The 17,716-nt window shown below is 44.7% G+C and overlaps 1 protein-coding gene across 1 annotated transcript in view; it reads left to right on the top strand.

The window, feature by feature from the left end:
- Nucleotides 1-17,716, top strand: part of oca2 (oculocutaneous albinism II) — a 358,288-nt gene that overhangs the window by 253,265 nt on the left and 87,307 nt on the right. The window contains exons 17-18 of the mRNA XM_055636431.1: nt 596-653; nt 4,629-4,737. Coding sequence (XP_055492406.1) covers nt 596-653; nt 4,629-4,737 — 167 coding nt within the window. The remainder of the gene's footprint in view (nt 1-595; nt 654-4,628; nt 4,738-17,716) is intronic.

A 17,716-nucleotide genomic window follows, 5' to 3' on the forward strand; every position in this document is an offset into this window, starting at 1 on the left:
GCCATGATCATATTGAATGGCGGTGCAGGCTCGAAGGGCCGAATGGCCTACTCCTGCACCTAATTTCTATGTTTCTATGTTTCTATGTCAGGACTTTCATATGAAGAAAGACTGGACAGACTCGGCTTGTACTCGCTAGAATTTAGAAGATTGAGGGGGGATCTTATAGAAACTTACAAAATTCTTAAGGGGTTGGACAGGCTAGATGCAAGATTGTTCCCGATGTTGGGGAAGTCCAGAACAAGGGGTCACAGTTTAAGGATAAAGGGGAAATTCCTTTAGGACCGAGATGGCGAAAATATTTTTTACACAGAGAGTGGTGAATCACTGGAACTCTCTGCCACAGAAGGTAGTTGAGGCCAGTTCATTGGCTATATTTAAGAGGGAGTTAGATGTGGCCCTTGTGGCGAAAGGCATCAGGGGGTATGGAGAGAAGGCAGGTACAGGATACTGAGTTGGATGATCAACCATGATCATATTGAATGGCGGTGCAGGCTCGAAGGGCCGAATGGCCTACTCCTGCACCTATTTTCTATGTTTCTATGTTTCTATGAATGAATCACTTCAACATCTGAACTGGTTAATTTTCTTTCAGAGAGATTTCACAAGAAGACAAAAACTGGGAAACAAACATTCAGGAACTACAGAAAACGGTAACAACCTTTTTAATTTGTCATTACTTGTTGTGACTAATATAGCACTTATTACGAAGATAGACACAGAAAGCTGGAGTAACTCAGCGGGACAGGCAGCATCTCTGAAGAGAAGGAATGGTTGACGTTTCGGGTCGACACCCTTCTTCAGTCTGAAGAAGAGTTTCGACCGAGACATCACCCATTCCTTGTCTCCAGAGGTGCTGCTCGTCCCGCTGAGTTACTCCAGCTTTCTGTATCTACCTTCGGTTTAAAGCAGCATCTGCAGTTCCCTTCTTACACATGGCACTTATTACCATGGGTTAAATTGCTACAATTTGATTTGAGAAGAACTATTCTTTCACTCTTCGTCCAAAGGAATCCTGTGAACGTCTTAAGATTACAGGAAGTATTTATTAGTTTAGTTTAGTGTATTGTCATGTGTACCGAGGTACAGTGAAAAGCTTGTGTTGTGTGCTAACCAGTCTGCGGAAAGACAATACATGAATACACAGATACACAGGTTGTGAATGGCCATGGCTTGGTTGACATATATTGTCCATCTACAGGTGCCCCTTAAAATGGATACTGGCAGGGTATTTAACTGTCAACCGTTTATTTAATGAGCCTGGAGCCAGACAATTAAATATGAGAAGTCTCCTTTCTCAAAGTAAGGAACCAAATGAATTTACAAAAAAATGTCCCCATCATCTTATTTCAAATTGATTTAAATATTTGAATTTAAAATCTGCACAAGCTGTGATGGGATTCAATGTTATACATTGAAATTATTATTCCAGACCACCAGGTTATTAGACCAGTAACATAGCTGGTATTTCACTGTTTCCTCATTGTCCTAGATAGTGATTACCATTTCTGGTTTGCAAACAGCTTTGTTTATTTGTGTGGACAGGAAAGAACTACCTGCCCCTTTATTGAGTGTTGAGACAGTGGATATGTTTAAGATGTGATCATCCTTTCTCCCTTAGTTTTCCATTCTTCTTGCATTGTGAAGGGTCCTACGCACAATTTTTAAAATTATCTATTTTTCTTCTCCGTTTCGTCCTTGGTTCATAAGCTCATTAGCTATAGGAGCAGATTTTGGCCATTCGCCCCATCAAGTCTACTCCGCCGTTCAATCATGGCTGATCTATCTTTCCCTCTCAACCCCATTCTCCCGATCTCTGATACCCAGACTAATCAAGAATCTATCAAACTCTGCCATAAGAATATCCATTGATTTAGAAACATTGAAAAATAGAAGATAGGTGCAGGAGTAGGCCATTCGGCACTTCGAGCCATTATATATGATCATGGCTGACCATCCAAAGTCAGTAACCTTTCCCTGCTTTCTTGTTATAGCCCTTGACTCCATTAGCCCTATGAGCTATATCTAACTTTCTCTTGAATACATCCAGTGAATTGGCCTCCACTGCCTTCTGTGGCAATGAATTCCACGGATTCACCACCCTCTGACTGAAGGTTGGTGATTTTCTGCCTTGTGGACATTGTCTTTACGTTTCTTATGAAACGATAAATGGTGTGTCACAGTCAAAGTGACACGATAGACATTGTATGCCATTTACGTTGAGGCCTATAATCTCTGTCAATCTCCTTTCACTTGCAAACCTCAAGGCTTTAAACACCAAACTCGATATCAATGAATTGCTACTCTGGGATTTTCCCCTTTGTATATCTTGTACAGTCAAGTCATGTTGAGTTTATGGTCATGTGCACATGTACAATGAAGTAGAGGTGCAATGAAAAATCTTGCTTGCAGCAGAATTACAGGCACATCGACTTGTGGCAAACACACAAAAAAGCTTCGAACAAGTTTAAGCCAAGTTCACTTGAACTACAAGCACATCGACTTGAGACAAACACACAAAAGAGCTTTGTACATAAATTCTGTACAAATTACACATAGAATCTCTAAAATAAATTTGGGTGGCACAGTGTCGCAGCGGTAGAGTTGCTGCCTTACAGCGCTAGAGACCCGGGTTTGATCCTGACTACGGGCGCTCTCTTCATGGAGTTTCTCTTCATGGAGATGGAGATATCCACATCTCTGAGGATATGACATGGACATCACACGCCGCAGCACTCGTGAGTAAGGCAAGGCAGCGCCTTTACCACCTCAGGCAATTGAGGACATTCAGAGTGTCTCCGAGGATCCTCCAGTGCTTCTACCCAGCGGCTGTGGAAAGCATCTTGTCGGGGAATATTGCCATCTGGTTTGGGAATCGCTCTGCCCAGGACAAGAAGGCTCTGCAGAGAGTAGTGCGTTTGGCCGAACGCACTATGGGAACTTCACTCGCCCCCCTGCAGGAACTATACATCAGGAGGTGCAACTCCAGAGCCAATAAAATCATGGGAGACCCCTTCCACCCATGCAACGGACTGTTCCAGCTGCTACGGTCAGGCAAACGCCTCCGTTGCCATGCTGTGAGAACGGAGAGGTTGAGAAGGAGTTTCTTCCCAGAGGCCATTCGGACTGTAAACTCCTATCTCACCAGGGACTAACTTTACTGAACGTTTTTCCTTCCAATATTTAATATGTAAAAGAATATGTGTGTGTTTATGATTGTGTTTATAGTTTGTTTGGTTGTTTGTTTGTTTGTCTTTTTGCACAAAAGTCCGCGAGCATCGCCACTTTTCATTTCACTGCACATCTCGTATGTGTATGTGACGAATAAACTTGACTTGACTTGACTTGTACGTTCTCATTGTGATCATGTGGGTTTTCTCCGGGTGCTCCGGTTTCTTCCCACATTCCAAAGACGTGCAGGTTTGTTGGTTAATTGGCATCTGGAGATAGTAAATTGTCCCTAGTGTGTAGGATAGTGCTAGTGTGCGGGGTGATCGCTGGTCGGCGTGGACAGAAGGGTCTGTTTCCACGCTGTATGTCTAAAGTCCAAAGAAGACTGTCCAAAAAAAGAACATAATTAGAATAGAAAGTCGACAGTCGTGCAAGAGATGGGTGATAGTGTCCCCTTGTCATGGTAGAATTAGGGGTGTGCAGATTGGTTCAAGAACCTGATAGTTACAGCAGTTTAATTTAGAGAAAAAACTGTACCTCTTGAGTACCTCTAAATATATGAACAGGTGACATTTCGGGTCGGTACCCTTCAGATATCACAGTCTAACATTTTCATACCTTAGGGTGAAACAGTGGTGCAGATGGTAGTGCTGGGTCTCAGCACCAGAGACCCAGGTTCGATCCTGACCTCGGGTGCTGTCTATGTGGAGTTTGCACCTCAACCTTATTTAACTGCCCGGGTGTCCTCCGGGTGCTCAGGTCTCCTCTCACATCTCAAAAGACAGGAAGGCATTTGCAAACGGCCCCTGGTGTGTAGGGAGTGGATGAGCAAGTGGGATAACATGGAACTAGAGTAAACCAGCGAAGGATGGTCGGCATGGACTGGGTGGGCTGAAGGGCCTGTTTCCATGCTGTATCTTTAAACTACCTTTAAACATCCCACCCAAGCCTCCAAACTCACCTGAAACTTTAGCAGGCTTATTTCCAAAGCACAGCCAGGATAATACTATTTTTATTCATTCATGCTGGCTAATGTTGCTGTGTGGCCAATGGAGATAAGAAAGTTTAGAAGTAATGACATCGGTGAAGCACTTGCTTGCTGCTTGTAGCGATTATCCATAAAAAAAAAACCAATTGGTAACAATAATGCAAGAAACATCACAGAATTCTCCATCAGTTTGGAGCAGATGTCTGTTCCGAGTTTCGAGTTACCATTTTACAAAATCAGTATTAAAAATGATCAAAGATGAATTCTCAGTCTGTTAGATGTCTAAAGAGTATTATTGATCGGCAGGTGGATCGGTGCCTGGATTATATGCTATCATACTTTCTGTGCACAGAGACTGGGGTCTGGTAATGTGTTTAGATTTTTTTGCCTTGACTGAACCATTGGATTTTGTAAAGTTAACTGCAATTTTTACACAAAGGTTTTTATATTATTGATTGTATTTTTGCAGCACAGGATAATAGACAAGGCCCTGCTGGTGAAATGCTCAAGCGTTTTGGGATTTGTTATCCTCATGTTCTTTCTCAATTCATTTGTTCCCAACATCCATCTCGATCTGGGTAAGTGAGGCTTCTTAGTAACAGTGGGGTGGTCGTGTCTGCATGAAATCTCCTGCAGAAACAGCCCTTCACTTTTCTTTCCCTAACTCACTGTGAGTAAACTGTATACATGCGGTAACAAAAACCACAATTGATTCGTAATTACCTGGTTGTATGGATTCAGGACTGGTACACTCATAGAAGACTAAAGGGCCTGTCCCACTTAGACTATTTTTAGGCGACTGTCATGGTCGTAGCAGGTCACCGAAAAAACAGCGACTGGACCCCCCCCCCCGACATAAAATTTAAAATGGAATCATTACTTTAACAATAAAATAAAACAAAGTCATCACCGCCGACAACTTACGTTAACCTGCCGACAACTACGACAGCACCTACGTCACCCATTGCTTCCCTCCAGAGATGCTGGCTGTCCTGCTGAGTTCCTCCAGCATTTTGTATCTATCTTTGGTTCAACCCAGCATCTGCAGTTCCTTCCTACACAAGGGTTCGAGTGGAAGAGTGTTAATCTGACTGATGGTTTGTGACCAGTTAAATTCTGCAGGGATCTGTGCTGGGACCTCTGTTGTTTGTGATATATACAATGTGTGATATCTATGTATAAATGACTACAATGAATATGAATATAAATGTATAAATATATACATATATGTGACTTGGATGTAAATGCAGATGGGTTGGTTCATAAGATTGCAGATGATGCCAAGATAGGTGGAGTTGTGGACAATGAAGAAGGCAGTCAAAGTATACGGTGGGACATGGATCAACAATAGAAATGGGCAAAGAAATGGCAGTGGAGTTTAATCCGAGCAAATGTGAGGTGTTGCACTTTGGGAGATTGAACGTAAGGGGAATGTATATCGTTGATGCCAAGAGCATTAGATGCAGGTTTGTAGGTTCCTGAAAGTGGCAACACAAGTAGATTAGATTAGATTAGATCCTTTATTTGTCATTCCAACCTTTCAGTCTGAGCGAAATTTCGTTGCCTGCAGCCATACATATAATAATACCAACAAAACACACAATAAACACAAATTAACATCCACCACAGTGAGTTCACCAGGCACCTCCTCACTGCGATGGAGGCAAAAGTCTTAAAGTTACTGTCTCTTCCCTCCTCATTCTCCCTCTGCGCTGAGGCGATATGTTGTTACCCCACCGGGCGATGGTAGTAGGTGGGGAGCAAAGTCTCCAGAGGTTTCCGTTCAGGTTTCCTAAGTGGGACAGAGGCATTAGAATGCGGGGATCGCTGGTTGGTGCAGACTTAGTGGGTCGAAGAGCCTGTTTCCATGCTATATCTCTAAACTAATCTAAACTAAATTAAACTAAACTAAACTAAATGTTGCCTTCTGCATAAATCTGCTGTTGGTATGAATTAACTGTGAATTTTATGATTCAAAGGATTTGCAAACAAATAGACCTCTACTCTGACCTAATGGGTATTTTTCTCAGCCAGATATACACATGTTCTTGTGTATGAGAGACCTTACCTAGGCTTTGAAGATTGATTTGAGTGTGATGCTTTGCCTCTCTGCTTCAGTTCATCATAAGCACGTGAATATCACAATGCTGTCAATGAAATGAACCGTCAGCAAACATACCCAAGAGGTGTTCCAGAATAATGCCAGTCAAAAGAAAGTTATTTGTGAATTAACAAAATCGACAAATCTGTATCCAATGTAATGCAAATTTAGCAAGAGCTGGCTGCTGGCCCTGAGCGAACCTACATTTTATACAAGATCGACACAAAAATACTGGAGTAACTCAGTGGGACAGGCTGCATCACTGGAGAGAAGGAATGGGTGATGTCTCGGCTCGAGACCCTTCTTCAGACATCAGTTTCGACCCGAAACATCACCGATTCCTTCTCTCCAGAGTTGCTGCCTGTTCCACTGAGTGTGACTCCAGCTTTTTGTGTCTATCTTCGGTTTAAACCAGCATCCGCAGTTCCTTCCTACTACATTTTATTGAGCTGAATCTGCTTCGGTCTTATACATCCTCCGTTTTTACAAGTTACCCTGCTCCCCAGCACATATTTCATTCTACACCTGGCTGCTCAACATGAATGGGTCATGCAATAGGCAAAATTATGCTGGCTATGATCATTCTGCAAGATTATGAGCATGTGGAAATAAATGTAACTGCCATCGCTGGCTAAGCCCGCTTTGATTGTCTGTCAGTAGTCGCCCCATAGAGGATGAATTGTCTCACACAAGAATGCACAAGAAAATAGGACATGCTGTAGGCCATTTAGCCCCTCAAGCCTATCCTACTATTTAATATCTGATATGGTCCTGCCTCCATTTCCACTTCTGTGCCCTTTCCATTGTGCCCTCAATTCTCTGATCTTACAAAAATGTATCTCCTCTCTCCTTCAATGTCTCCCAATAATCTAACCTCCACAACTCTCTGGGATGGAGAATTCTAGCGTTTCTCCTTCATCTTCAAGGTTGAAAAGCCAATTAGAGTTTTTGCAATATTTAGATGGCAAACTGGGGAAGGGTATGGTTGGGCCTTGTGTAGCACTGCAGATCAGAGTGACCCAAAGGTGCAGATACTTAGTTCCATGAAGTTGGCCACACAGGTGGACAGGATGTTGAAGAAAGTAGACACAAAATGCTGGAGTCATTCATTCCTTCTCTCCAGAGTTGCTGCCTGTCCCGCTGAGTTACTCCAGGATTTTGAGTCTATCCTCGATTCAAACCAGCATCTGTAGTTCCTTCCTATCCGTGTGGAAGAAAGCGTTTGGCAAGCTTACCTTCATCGGGCAGGGCATTGAATACAAAATAGAAACATAGAAACATAGAAATTAGGTGCAGGACTAGGCCATTCGGCCCTTCGAGCCTGCACCGCCATTTAATATGATCATGGCTGATCATCCAACTCAGTATCCCGTACCTGCCTTTCTCCATACCCTCTGATCCCCTTAGCCACAAGGGCCACATCTAACTCCCTCTTAAATATAGCCAATGAACTGGCCTCAACTACCCTCTGTGGCAGAGAGTTCCAGAGATTCACCACTCTCTGTGTGAAAAAAGTTCTTCTCATCTCAGTTTTAAAGGATTTTCCCCTTATCCTTAAACTGTGACCACTTGTCCTGGATAAACACAAAATAGATAGATACAAGATAGACACAAAAAGTTGTGGTAACTCAGCGGGACAAACAGTTACCGACAAACACCTAATAAACAGCTACCAATGGCCCGTTTCCTTTATCATCTTTACTTTTTTGCATATTTTCATTCATTGTTATTTATCTCTCCACATCACCAACTATATATCTCATTTCCCTAACCAGCCTGAAGAAGGGTCTCGGCCCAAAACGTCACCCATTCCTTCTGTGGAATTCTCTACCTCAGAGGGCGGTGGAGGCAGGTTCTCTGAATGCTTTTTCAAGTGAGAGCTAGATAGGGCTCTTAAAAATAGCGGAGTCAGGGGATATGGGGAGAAGGCAGGAATGGGATACTGATTGGGGATGATCAGACATGAATCACATTGAATGGTGGTGCTGGCTCGAAGGGCCGAATGGCCTACTCCTGCACCTATTGTCTATTGTCTCTTCAGAGATAGTGCCTGTCCCGCTGAGTTACTCCAGCTTTTTGGGTCTATCTTCGGTTTAAACCAGCATCTGCAGTTCCTTCTTACACATATTGAATACATGAGTTGGGTCTTCATGTCACAGTTGTGCATGATGTTGATAGGACCATTTAGAGTATGGGTACAGCTCTGGTCACCCTGCTGGAGGAAGGATGTTATTAAACTGGAAAGGGCGCAGAAAAGATTTACGACAATATTAACGGGTTTGGAAGGTTAGAGTTATAATGAAAGGCTGGATAGGCTGGGTCTTGTCTCTCTGGAGCTTGGTGGCCTTATAGGGATATAGAGCCATGAGGGACATAGATAAGGTGAATAGCCAAGTATTTTTCCAAGGACAGGGGAGTCTAAAGCTACAGGGCATCGGCGAAAGGTAAGAGGGAACAATTTAAAAGGTATCTGAGTTCATACGTTCATAAGTTCAGAAATGAGAGGAGCAAAATTATGCCATTTGGCCCATCGAGTCTACTCCGCCATTCAATCATGGCTGATCTATCTTTCTCTCTTAACCCCATTCTCCTGCCTTCTCCCCATAACCCCTGACACCCGTACTAATCAAGAATCTATCTATCTATCTCTGCCTTTAAAATATTCATTGACCTGGCCTCCGCAGACTTCTGTGGCAATGAATTCCTCAGATTCACCACCACCTGAGGAAATACATTTCTCCTCATATCCTTTCTACATTAAAGGTACATCCTTTAATTCTGAGGCTATGACCTCTGGTCCTATACTCTCGTACTGAGAGGCAGCACTTTCACACAGAAGGTGTGGTGTGTGGATGGAACAAACTGTCAGAAGAAGTGGTGGGGAGACGTACAATGACAACATTTAACAGATACTTAAACCCGTGCATAACTGGAATCATAGCATCATACAGCATCGACTCACCCACACCGACCAAGATGCACCATCTGCACTGCCTGCCTTTGGCCCATACACCTCTAAACTTTTCCTATCCATGTACCTGTCTGGAGCATCTCTGGAGAGAAGGAATGGATGATGTTTCAGGTCGACACCCTTCTTCAGTCCTGAACTGTCACCCTGTGGCGGCTCCTATGGGTCGTGCCATTATACTGCCGAACCCCTCAGCACAAGAGTGGTGCAGTCCGGAGGCGGTTCCGAGGGTCCAAGATCTTCCTCTGGTTGCTGTCTTTCCTTCAACCGGGAGTTTGTACGGACTTCGTCCCCCCACGCACCACGAGGTGGCCTGTCCCGCTGAGTTACTCCGTTTCTTGTGTCTTCTTCGGTTTAAACCAGTGTCTGCAGTTCCTTCCTAGACATGTTATTAAGGCTTGGATGACCAATAATTTAATTTAAATATTTTGATATAATGATTTAGTTGGGCCTTTGACAATGTCCCAGATGGTAGACTAGTCCAGAAGGTCAGAATGATATGGGATAGACAGTGTAAATTGTCCCTTGTTGTAGGATAGTGTTAATGTGCGGGGTATCGCTGGTCGGTGTGGACTCGGTGAGTCGAAGGGTCTCTGGGGAGAAGGAATGGGTGGCGTTTCGATGTCAGGGTAGGTGGGCGGGACAGAGATAGACAGTAGTCGAGACAGTAAGACTGGTGGGAGATTCCTTCTCTCCAGGGATGCTGCCTGTCCCACTGAGTGACTCCAGCATTTTGTATCTATCTTGACCAGAAACATCTGAGGAAGGACATTATTATATCCAAATCTGAGGAAGGACATTATTGCCATAGAGGGAGTGCAGAGACGGTTCAAAATGCCAGACTGATTCCTGGGATGTCAGGACTGTCTTATGAAGAAAGACTGGATAGACTTGGTTTATACTCTGGGGAATTTAGGAGATTGGTTGCGGGGAAAGTATCTTATAGAAACTTACAAAATTTACTTAAGGGGTTGGACAGGCTAGATGCAGGAAGATTGTTCCCGATGTTAGGGAAGTCCAGGACAAGGGGTCACAGCTTAAGGATAAGGGGGAAATCCTGGAGGATTATATCCTGTATACGCGGAGAGGGGGTGGAAGAGTGAGGACAAGGGGGACTTAAAACCGGATGAGAAGAACTTTTTTTGGGCACAGACACAGAGAGGGAGTCAGTGGTAATGAATCTCTGGAAAAATCTCTGCCGCAGAGGGTAATTTGAGAAGCCAGTTCATTGGCTATATTCAAGAGCGAATTAGATGTGGCCCTTGTGGCTAAAGGGATCAGGGGGTATGGAGAGAAGGCAGGTGCGGGATACTGAGTTGGATGATCAGCCATGATCATATTGAATGGCGGTACAGGCTCGAAGGGCCGAATGGCCTACTCCTGCACCTAATTTCTATGTTTCTGTGTTTCTATCACCTGCCTTAGTTTTAGTTTAGCGATACAGCGTGGAAACATTCCCTTCAGCCCACCGAGTCCGCTCTGACTACTGATCACCCATACTCTAGTTTTATGTTATCCGAGTATCACGTCCTACATGCCAACAGCAATTTACAGGCCAGTTATGGTGCAAACATTTACCTCTTTGGAATGAGGGGGGAAAGCAGAGCACCCAGAGAAAACCCACGCGTTCACAGGGAGAACATTAAACTCCATACAGACAGTACCTGCAGTCAGGATTCAACCTATATCTCAGCCTCTGTATAGCAGCAACTCTACTACTGTACCACTGTGCTGCTCCATGTTTCCCAGAGATGCTCCCCGAGTTGCTATCTGACCCGACGAGTTACTCCAGCACTTTGCGATTTTTATTTTAAACCAGCATCTGCAGTTCCTTCTCTCTCCATCCTATACCCTTTTCCAGTTTACTGTGAGTATAGCTGAATCTATTTATGTGTCCTGCTATTGTGTAAATATTTCCTATCAAACCCTTTTCAGATCTTATGCTTTCTACAATATCAATATAATACGATAGATATGATCGTGGCGTTTTCTGAGACTTTTAGATAAGCATGTGAATATGTAGGGAACACAAGGATATGAAACACGCAGGAAGAAGGGATTAGTTTAATTTGGCATTACATTTGGCACAGATATTGTGCACGCACTGTGCTGTTCTTTGTTCTATCAACAAACCAAAAGTGTTTATTCCATTGTCAGATTTTACAAGGCATGTCAAGAATAGTGGCAAGGCAAGACTAGTGAAAGGATTGGATGGAGTGCATGTGAAGAGCCTGTTTCCACTGGTGGGAGAGTCTAGGACTAGAGATCATAGCCTCAGAATTAAAGGACATTCTTTTAGGAAGGAGATGAGGAGAAATGTCTTTAGTCAGAGGGTGGTGCATCTGTGGAATTCTTTGCCACAGATGGTTGTGGAGGCCAAGTCAGTGGATGTTTTTACGGCAGAGATAGATAGATTTTTGAGGTTAGGGGGAGAAGGCAGGAGAATAGGGTTAGGAGGGAGAGATGGATCAGCCATGATTGAATGTCGGAATAGACTCGATGGTCCAAATGGCCTAATTCTGCTCCTATCACTTGTGATCTTATGTCTGATTGCCCCAACACTGTTCACCATCTTCATTGCGACAACCACTCACATACAGCGTCATCCAGCCCCGACCTACCCATACTCTAGTTTTATGTATCCGAGTATCACGGTCTTACATGCCAACAGCAATTTACAGGCCAGTTATGGTGCAAACATTTACCTCTTTGGAAATCAAAATCGTTTACAGAACAGATGGCAGACTTTTCTATCTTGCCCGTCTCAAGTCCAAAACTAAGACATCTATGAGCTCCCTCATCGAGTTCCAATACCCAGACGGCTACTGTGTTCCAGCTCTCTCAGAAAATCATCTGCAACAGATCCTGACAGCCCCTCAACGCTGCATACACAAATACTTGAAGTGGTTACCAGCAATAAGTAATAAACGCAAGGATATGAAACTTATTTATATAGCACATTTTTGCAGTCAACAAACCAAAAGTGCCATTGACCCAAGAATAGTGGCTTCAAGACTATAATTACATGTGACATTGGGAGAGTCTACACATAGCAGGCAAAGGTGGGAGAAATGTCTTTAGTCAGTGTCTTGCCCACAGATGGTTGTGGACAAGTCAACGACGGCAGTAGATGCACTCCAAAGGCGGGAATTTGAAGAGATGGATCCGGCCATGACCTTCCGATGTCGCCAGCCGAACATCTTAGCCCATTGCGCCATCTGTCACCTGCGAAACTCACAATCCAAGACTCCCCCAGGTTATCTACAGAACAATCGTCACCAATCTGCCCGCCTCAAGTCCAAAACTAAGACGTCGGACAGACGGCTACCGTCAATTCAACTTGGTGAAACAACCCTGGAAAATGTGGATCCCTTTCCGTACCTTGGAAGTCACCTCTCCTCCAATGTCGAACTTGATGACGGGATCCAACATCATCTTAAGTGTGCTGGAGCAGCTTTTGGACATCATCGAACGAGAGTCGTTCAAAATCGTGGCATCCGAACAGACACCAAAATGTTAGTGTACAAGGCAGTGGTGATTTCAACGCTACTGTATGCATCAGAAACCTGGACACCATTACGATGCCATCTGAAAACACGTGAAAAGTTCCACCAACGATGTATTCGAAGCAGCTTAAATATCAGCTGGGAAGACAGAACAGATGGCAGAAACATCTGTATCTTGAAGCAAAAACATCAGCATCTAAGCCTTCGTCATCAAGAACCAAAGAAGATGGGTCGGTCATGTTGTTCGGATGGAAGACGAGCGTCTCCCCAAGCAAACCTTCTACTCCCAGCTTAAAGAAGGCACACGGAAAAGAGGCGGACAAAAGAAGAGATTCAAAGACGCCTTAAAAGCCAGCATGAAGAAATGTGCAATCGACATCGACAATTGGGAAACCAATGCCAAGGACAGGAAACTCTGGCGAACCATCATCCAAGAAGGAACAGCAACATTCGAAGCCAAGAGATGCGCAGAATTAGAAGAAAAGAGAAGAAAATGGAACGAGAGGCAGCAACAACCAAAGCCCGATCTGCCGTCTGGAATTACCTGTCCTGAATGTCGGAGAACTTTCAATGGCAGGATTGGACTCATAAGCCACCTGAGAGTCCAAAAAACAACAGATCGCAGACCATCATCCTCGACCTCGAGTGATAGCCACAACAGAACTATCTCTCTTCTCAGAAGACATTAAAAAACAAAGTGAAAGGAAAAGGGAAAATCCTTTTGGTTCATCAGACATTGAGTGGCACAGTGGTGCAGCGGTAGAGCTCCTATTGGATCTTGACGACGGGTGCTGTCTGTACAGAGTTTGTACATTCTCTCTGTGACCATGTGGGCTTTCTCCAAGATCTTTGGTTTCGTCCCACACTCCAAAGATGTACAGGTTTGTAGGTTAATTGGCTTGGTATAGTTGTAAATTGTCCCTAGCGTGCGTAGGATAGTGTTGCTGTGTGGGGATCGCTGGTCGGCGTGGACTCGATGGGCCAAAGGGACTGTTTCTGCCCTGTATCTCGAAACATTAGCTACTCGATATTACTGTCCGTCTGCCCTCTTCTCATTGTCATCCACTTCACCTCCCAGTACTTTTCCACCGGTCCCTCCTTCTCCTCGCCTGCCTGCCTGCCACTCCCCCCTCATCAGCCCAACTCTCCTCACCTGTTGCACTCAGTTGCCTCTGATCACCAATTAACCCGGAATATAGACTCTCCTCACCGTTCACACAGTGCCAGATTGTTCTCAGCATTCATGCAAGCCTCTCCAGCGATTTCCCGACTGACTACACAGATTCGAACCTGCCTGCCCCTGACCATTCCATCCTGTCGTCTTCCCGGATATCACCTCAGCCTTCTGTCCCCGACCACGGCCTTCGTCCCGTACCTCCTGGTTTCTGTCTGCCTCTCTCCTGGGCTGTTTGGTGTATCCCTGCAACGGCTCCTTGACTTCCTGCCTGGCTTCGACTCTCCTTTCGTCTGTCCCTCGCTGGTTTGTTTGCATCGTGTATTGGATCTCCTGGTTACCGGACCTTCCGCTACCCCGACTATGCCTGCCCCTCTTCGGAACCCTCGCTCAATCCTGAGCCTCTGTGTGAGTACGGTGTACCCATTCCTGTGTTACTACTCTTTGTTACAGTATTGTAATAATGTTTATTACCAATTATACCTGCCTGATTCTGTGCTGCTATTGGGTCCAAGCTATACCCGTTACAATTACAGGTATTAGGGGTATCATTTCCCCTTCTCACCAAATCCTTCATTGTTATTTCTGCTGGACTACAGCAGTGTTGTGAAGTGATTTGTGATCTGACAGCAGTTGTGACTGAATTCAAGCTCGAGAAACTAATTGGCTCGGTAACTAGTTTCTCTCTGAAACAAAGTATATGGATTGTATAAATGAGGTCCCTGTCAGCATCGTGTCATTCTGAGGAAGAATCTTTCCCCCCCCCCGCCCCCCCCAATAAATTGTCATTCCATTGAGATGCCAGTGAGTTCCAGGTAAAGGCTGTCAAATGGAAAATGCAGAGATGTGTGTTCATGCTATGTATGTATAATCAGACTGGACAACAATACATAACAGCTAATTTTTCACTGTTCTTCGAAGGAATTGCATATGCTGCTTAATTTTTTTTAACTTTAAGTTGGACAGGCTTCACATGTAGAATGTAGAACTTAGAACACAGAAAAATAGAGCAGTAGAAGAGGCCCTTCGGCTCATCATGTCCACACAAAACTAAATGCCAAGATACACTAATCTCCTCTGCCTGCATGCGGGCTGTATCAATTATTTGATTCATTTATACTTTACTAGAACAAGGGGGACCTGTTGAGGGGAGGGGGAGGACAGCATCACAGGGGAGGGCTGGTTCTCGAATACAATACTACATCACCCGCCCATAGGTCCCAATATTCACCACTCCCGGAGAGGGAGGACCCCCCCTCCATTCCCCCCCCCCCCCCCCCCCCCAGGGCCCCCCCTCCACCCCCCCCCCCCCCCCCCCCCTCCCCCCCCCCCCCCCTCCCCCCCCCCCCCTCTCCACCCTCCACCCCAGTGTCCCAGAAACACTGCTTCTGGTCCTGATAAAGTTACAAAAATTCATAAGGAATAGGAGTAGAATTAGGCCATTTGGCGCATCAAGTCTACTCCGCCATTCAATCATGGCTGATCTATCTCTCCCACCTTACCCCATTCTCCTGCCTTCTCCCCATAACCTCTGACACCCGTACTAATCAAATATCTATCTATCTCTGCCTTAAAAATATCCACTGACATGGCCTCTACAGCCTTCTGTGGCAAAGGATTCCACAGATTCACTGACTAAAGAAATTTCTCCTCGTCTCCTTCCTAAAAGAATGTCCTTTGACGGTGGATATGCAATGGAAGGCATTTAAAGACTACATGGATGAAGCAGAGGAGGACAAATGGCTTAATTAGGAAAGAGAAAATAGATTATGAAAGAAAACTGGCAGGGAACATAAAAACTGACTGCAAATGTTTTTATAGATATGTGAAGAGAAAGAGATTAGTAAAAACAAATGTAGGTCCCTTGCAGTCAGAAACAGGTGAATTGATCAAGGGGAGCAAGGACATGGCGGACCAATTGAATAACTACTTTGGTTCCGTCTTCAACTAAGGAAGACATAAATAATGTGCCGGAAATGGCAGGGGACCGCGGGTCAAAGGAGTTGGAGGAACTGAGTGAAATCCAGGTTAGCCGGGAAGTGGTGTTGGGTAAATTAAATGGATTAAAGGCCGATAAATCCCCAGGGCCAGATAGGTTGCATCCCAGAGTACTTAAGGAAGTAACTCCAGAAATAGTGGATGCATTAGTGATAATTTTTCAAAACTCTTTAGATTCTGGAGTAGTTCCTAAGGATTGGCGGGTAGCTAATGTAACCTCACTTTTTAAAAAGGGAGGGAGAGAGAAAACGGGGAATTACAGACCAGTTAGTCTAACATCGGTAGTGGGGAAACTGCTAGAGTCAGTTATTAAAGATGGGATAGCAGCACATTTGGAAAGTGGTGAAATCATTGGACAAAGTCAGCATGGATTTACGAAAGGTAAATCATGTCTGACGAATCTTATAGAATTTTTCGAGGATGTAACTAGTAAAGTGGATAGGGGAGAACCAGTGGATGTGGTGTATCTGGACTTTCAGAAGGCTTTCGACAAGGTCCCACATAAGAGATTAGTATACAATCTTAAAGCACACGGTATTGGGGGTTCAGTATTGATGTGGATAGAGAACTGACTGGCAAACAGGAGGCAAAGAGTAGGAGTAAACAGGTCCTTTTCACAATGGCAGGCAGTGACTAGTGGGGTACCGCAAGGCTCAGTGCTGGCACCCCAGCTATTTACAATATATATTAATGATTTGGACGAGGGAATTGAATGCAACATCTCCAAGTTTGCGGATGATGTGAAGCTGGGGGGCAGTGTTAGCTGTGAGGAGGATGCTAGGAGGCTGCAAGGTGACTTGGATAGGCTGGGTGAGTGGGCAAATGCATGGCAGATGCAGTATAATGTGGATAAATGTGAGGTTATCCACTTTGGTGGCAAAAACAGGAAAGCTGACTATTATCTCAATGGTGGCCGATTAGGAAAAGGGGAGATGCAACGAGACCTGGGTGTCATGGTACACCAGTCATTGAAATAGGCATGCAGGTGCAGCAGGCAATGAAGAAAGCGAATGGTATGTTGGCATTCATAGCAAAAGGATTTGAGTATAGGAGCAGGGAGGTTCTGCTGCAGTTGTACAGGGTCTTGGTGAGACCACACCTGGAGTATTGCGTACTGTTTTGGTCTCCAATTCTGAGGAAGGAAATTATTGCCATAGAGGGAGTGCAGAGAAGGTTCACCAGACTGATTCCTGGGATGTCAGGACTTTCTTATGATGAAAGACTGGATAGACTCGGATTGTACGCGCTAGAATTTAGGAGATTGAGGGGGGATCTTATAGAAACTTCCAAAATTCTTAAGGGGTTGGACAGGCTAGATGCAGGAAGATTGTTCCTGATGTTGGGGAAGTCCAGGACAAGGGGTCACAGCTTAAGGATAGAAGGGAAATCCTTTAGAACCGAGATGAGAAAAACATTTTTCACGCAGAGAGTGGTGAATCTCTGGAAGTCTCTGCCACAGAAGGTAGTTGAGGCCAGTTCATTGGCTATATTTAAGAGGGAGTTAGATGTGGCTAGAGGGATCAGGGGGTATGGAGAGAAGGCAGGTACGGGATACTGAGTTGGATGATCAGCCATGATCATATTGAATGGCGGTGCAGGCTCGACGGGCCAAATGGCCTACTCCTGCACCTAATTTTCTATGTTTCTATGTTTAATTCCGGAGTTCACCAAACGGTACTCTATTCCCAACATATCCATGTACCTATCCAAAAGCCTCTTAAATGTCCCTATTGCATCTGCCTCCATCGCCACCTCTGGCAGCACGTTCCGGGCATCCACTATTTTCTTCCGTGTAAACTTGCCTCTGACT

The sequence above is a fragment of the Leucoraja erinacea genome, chromosome 6, assembly GCF_028641065.1.
Source record: "Leucoraja erinacea ecotype New England chromosome 6, Leri_hhj_1, whole genome shotgun sequence".
In the NCBI taxonomy this organism is placed as follows: domain Eukaryota; kingdom Metazoa; phylum Chordata; class Chondrichthyes; order Rajiformes; family Rajidae; genus Leucoraja; species Leucoraja erinaceus.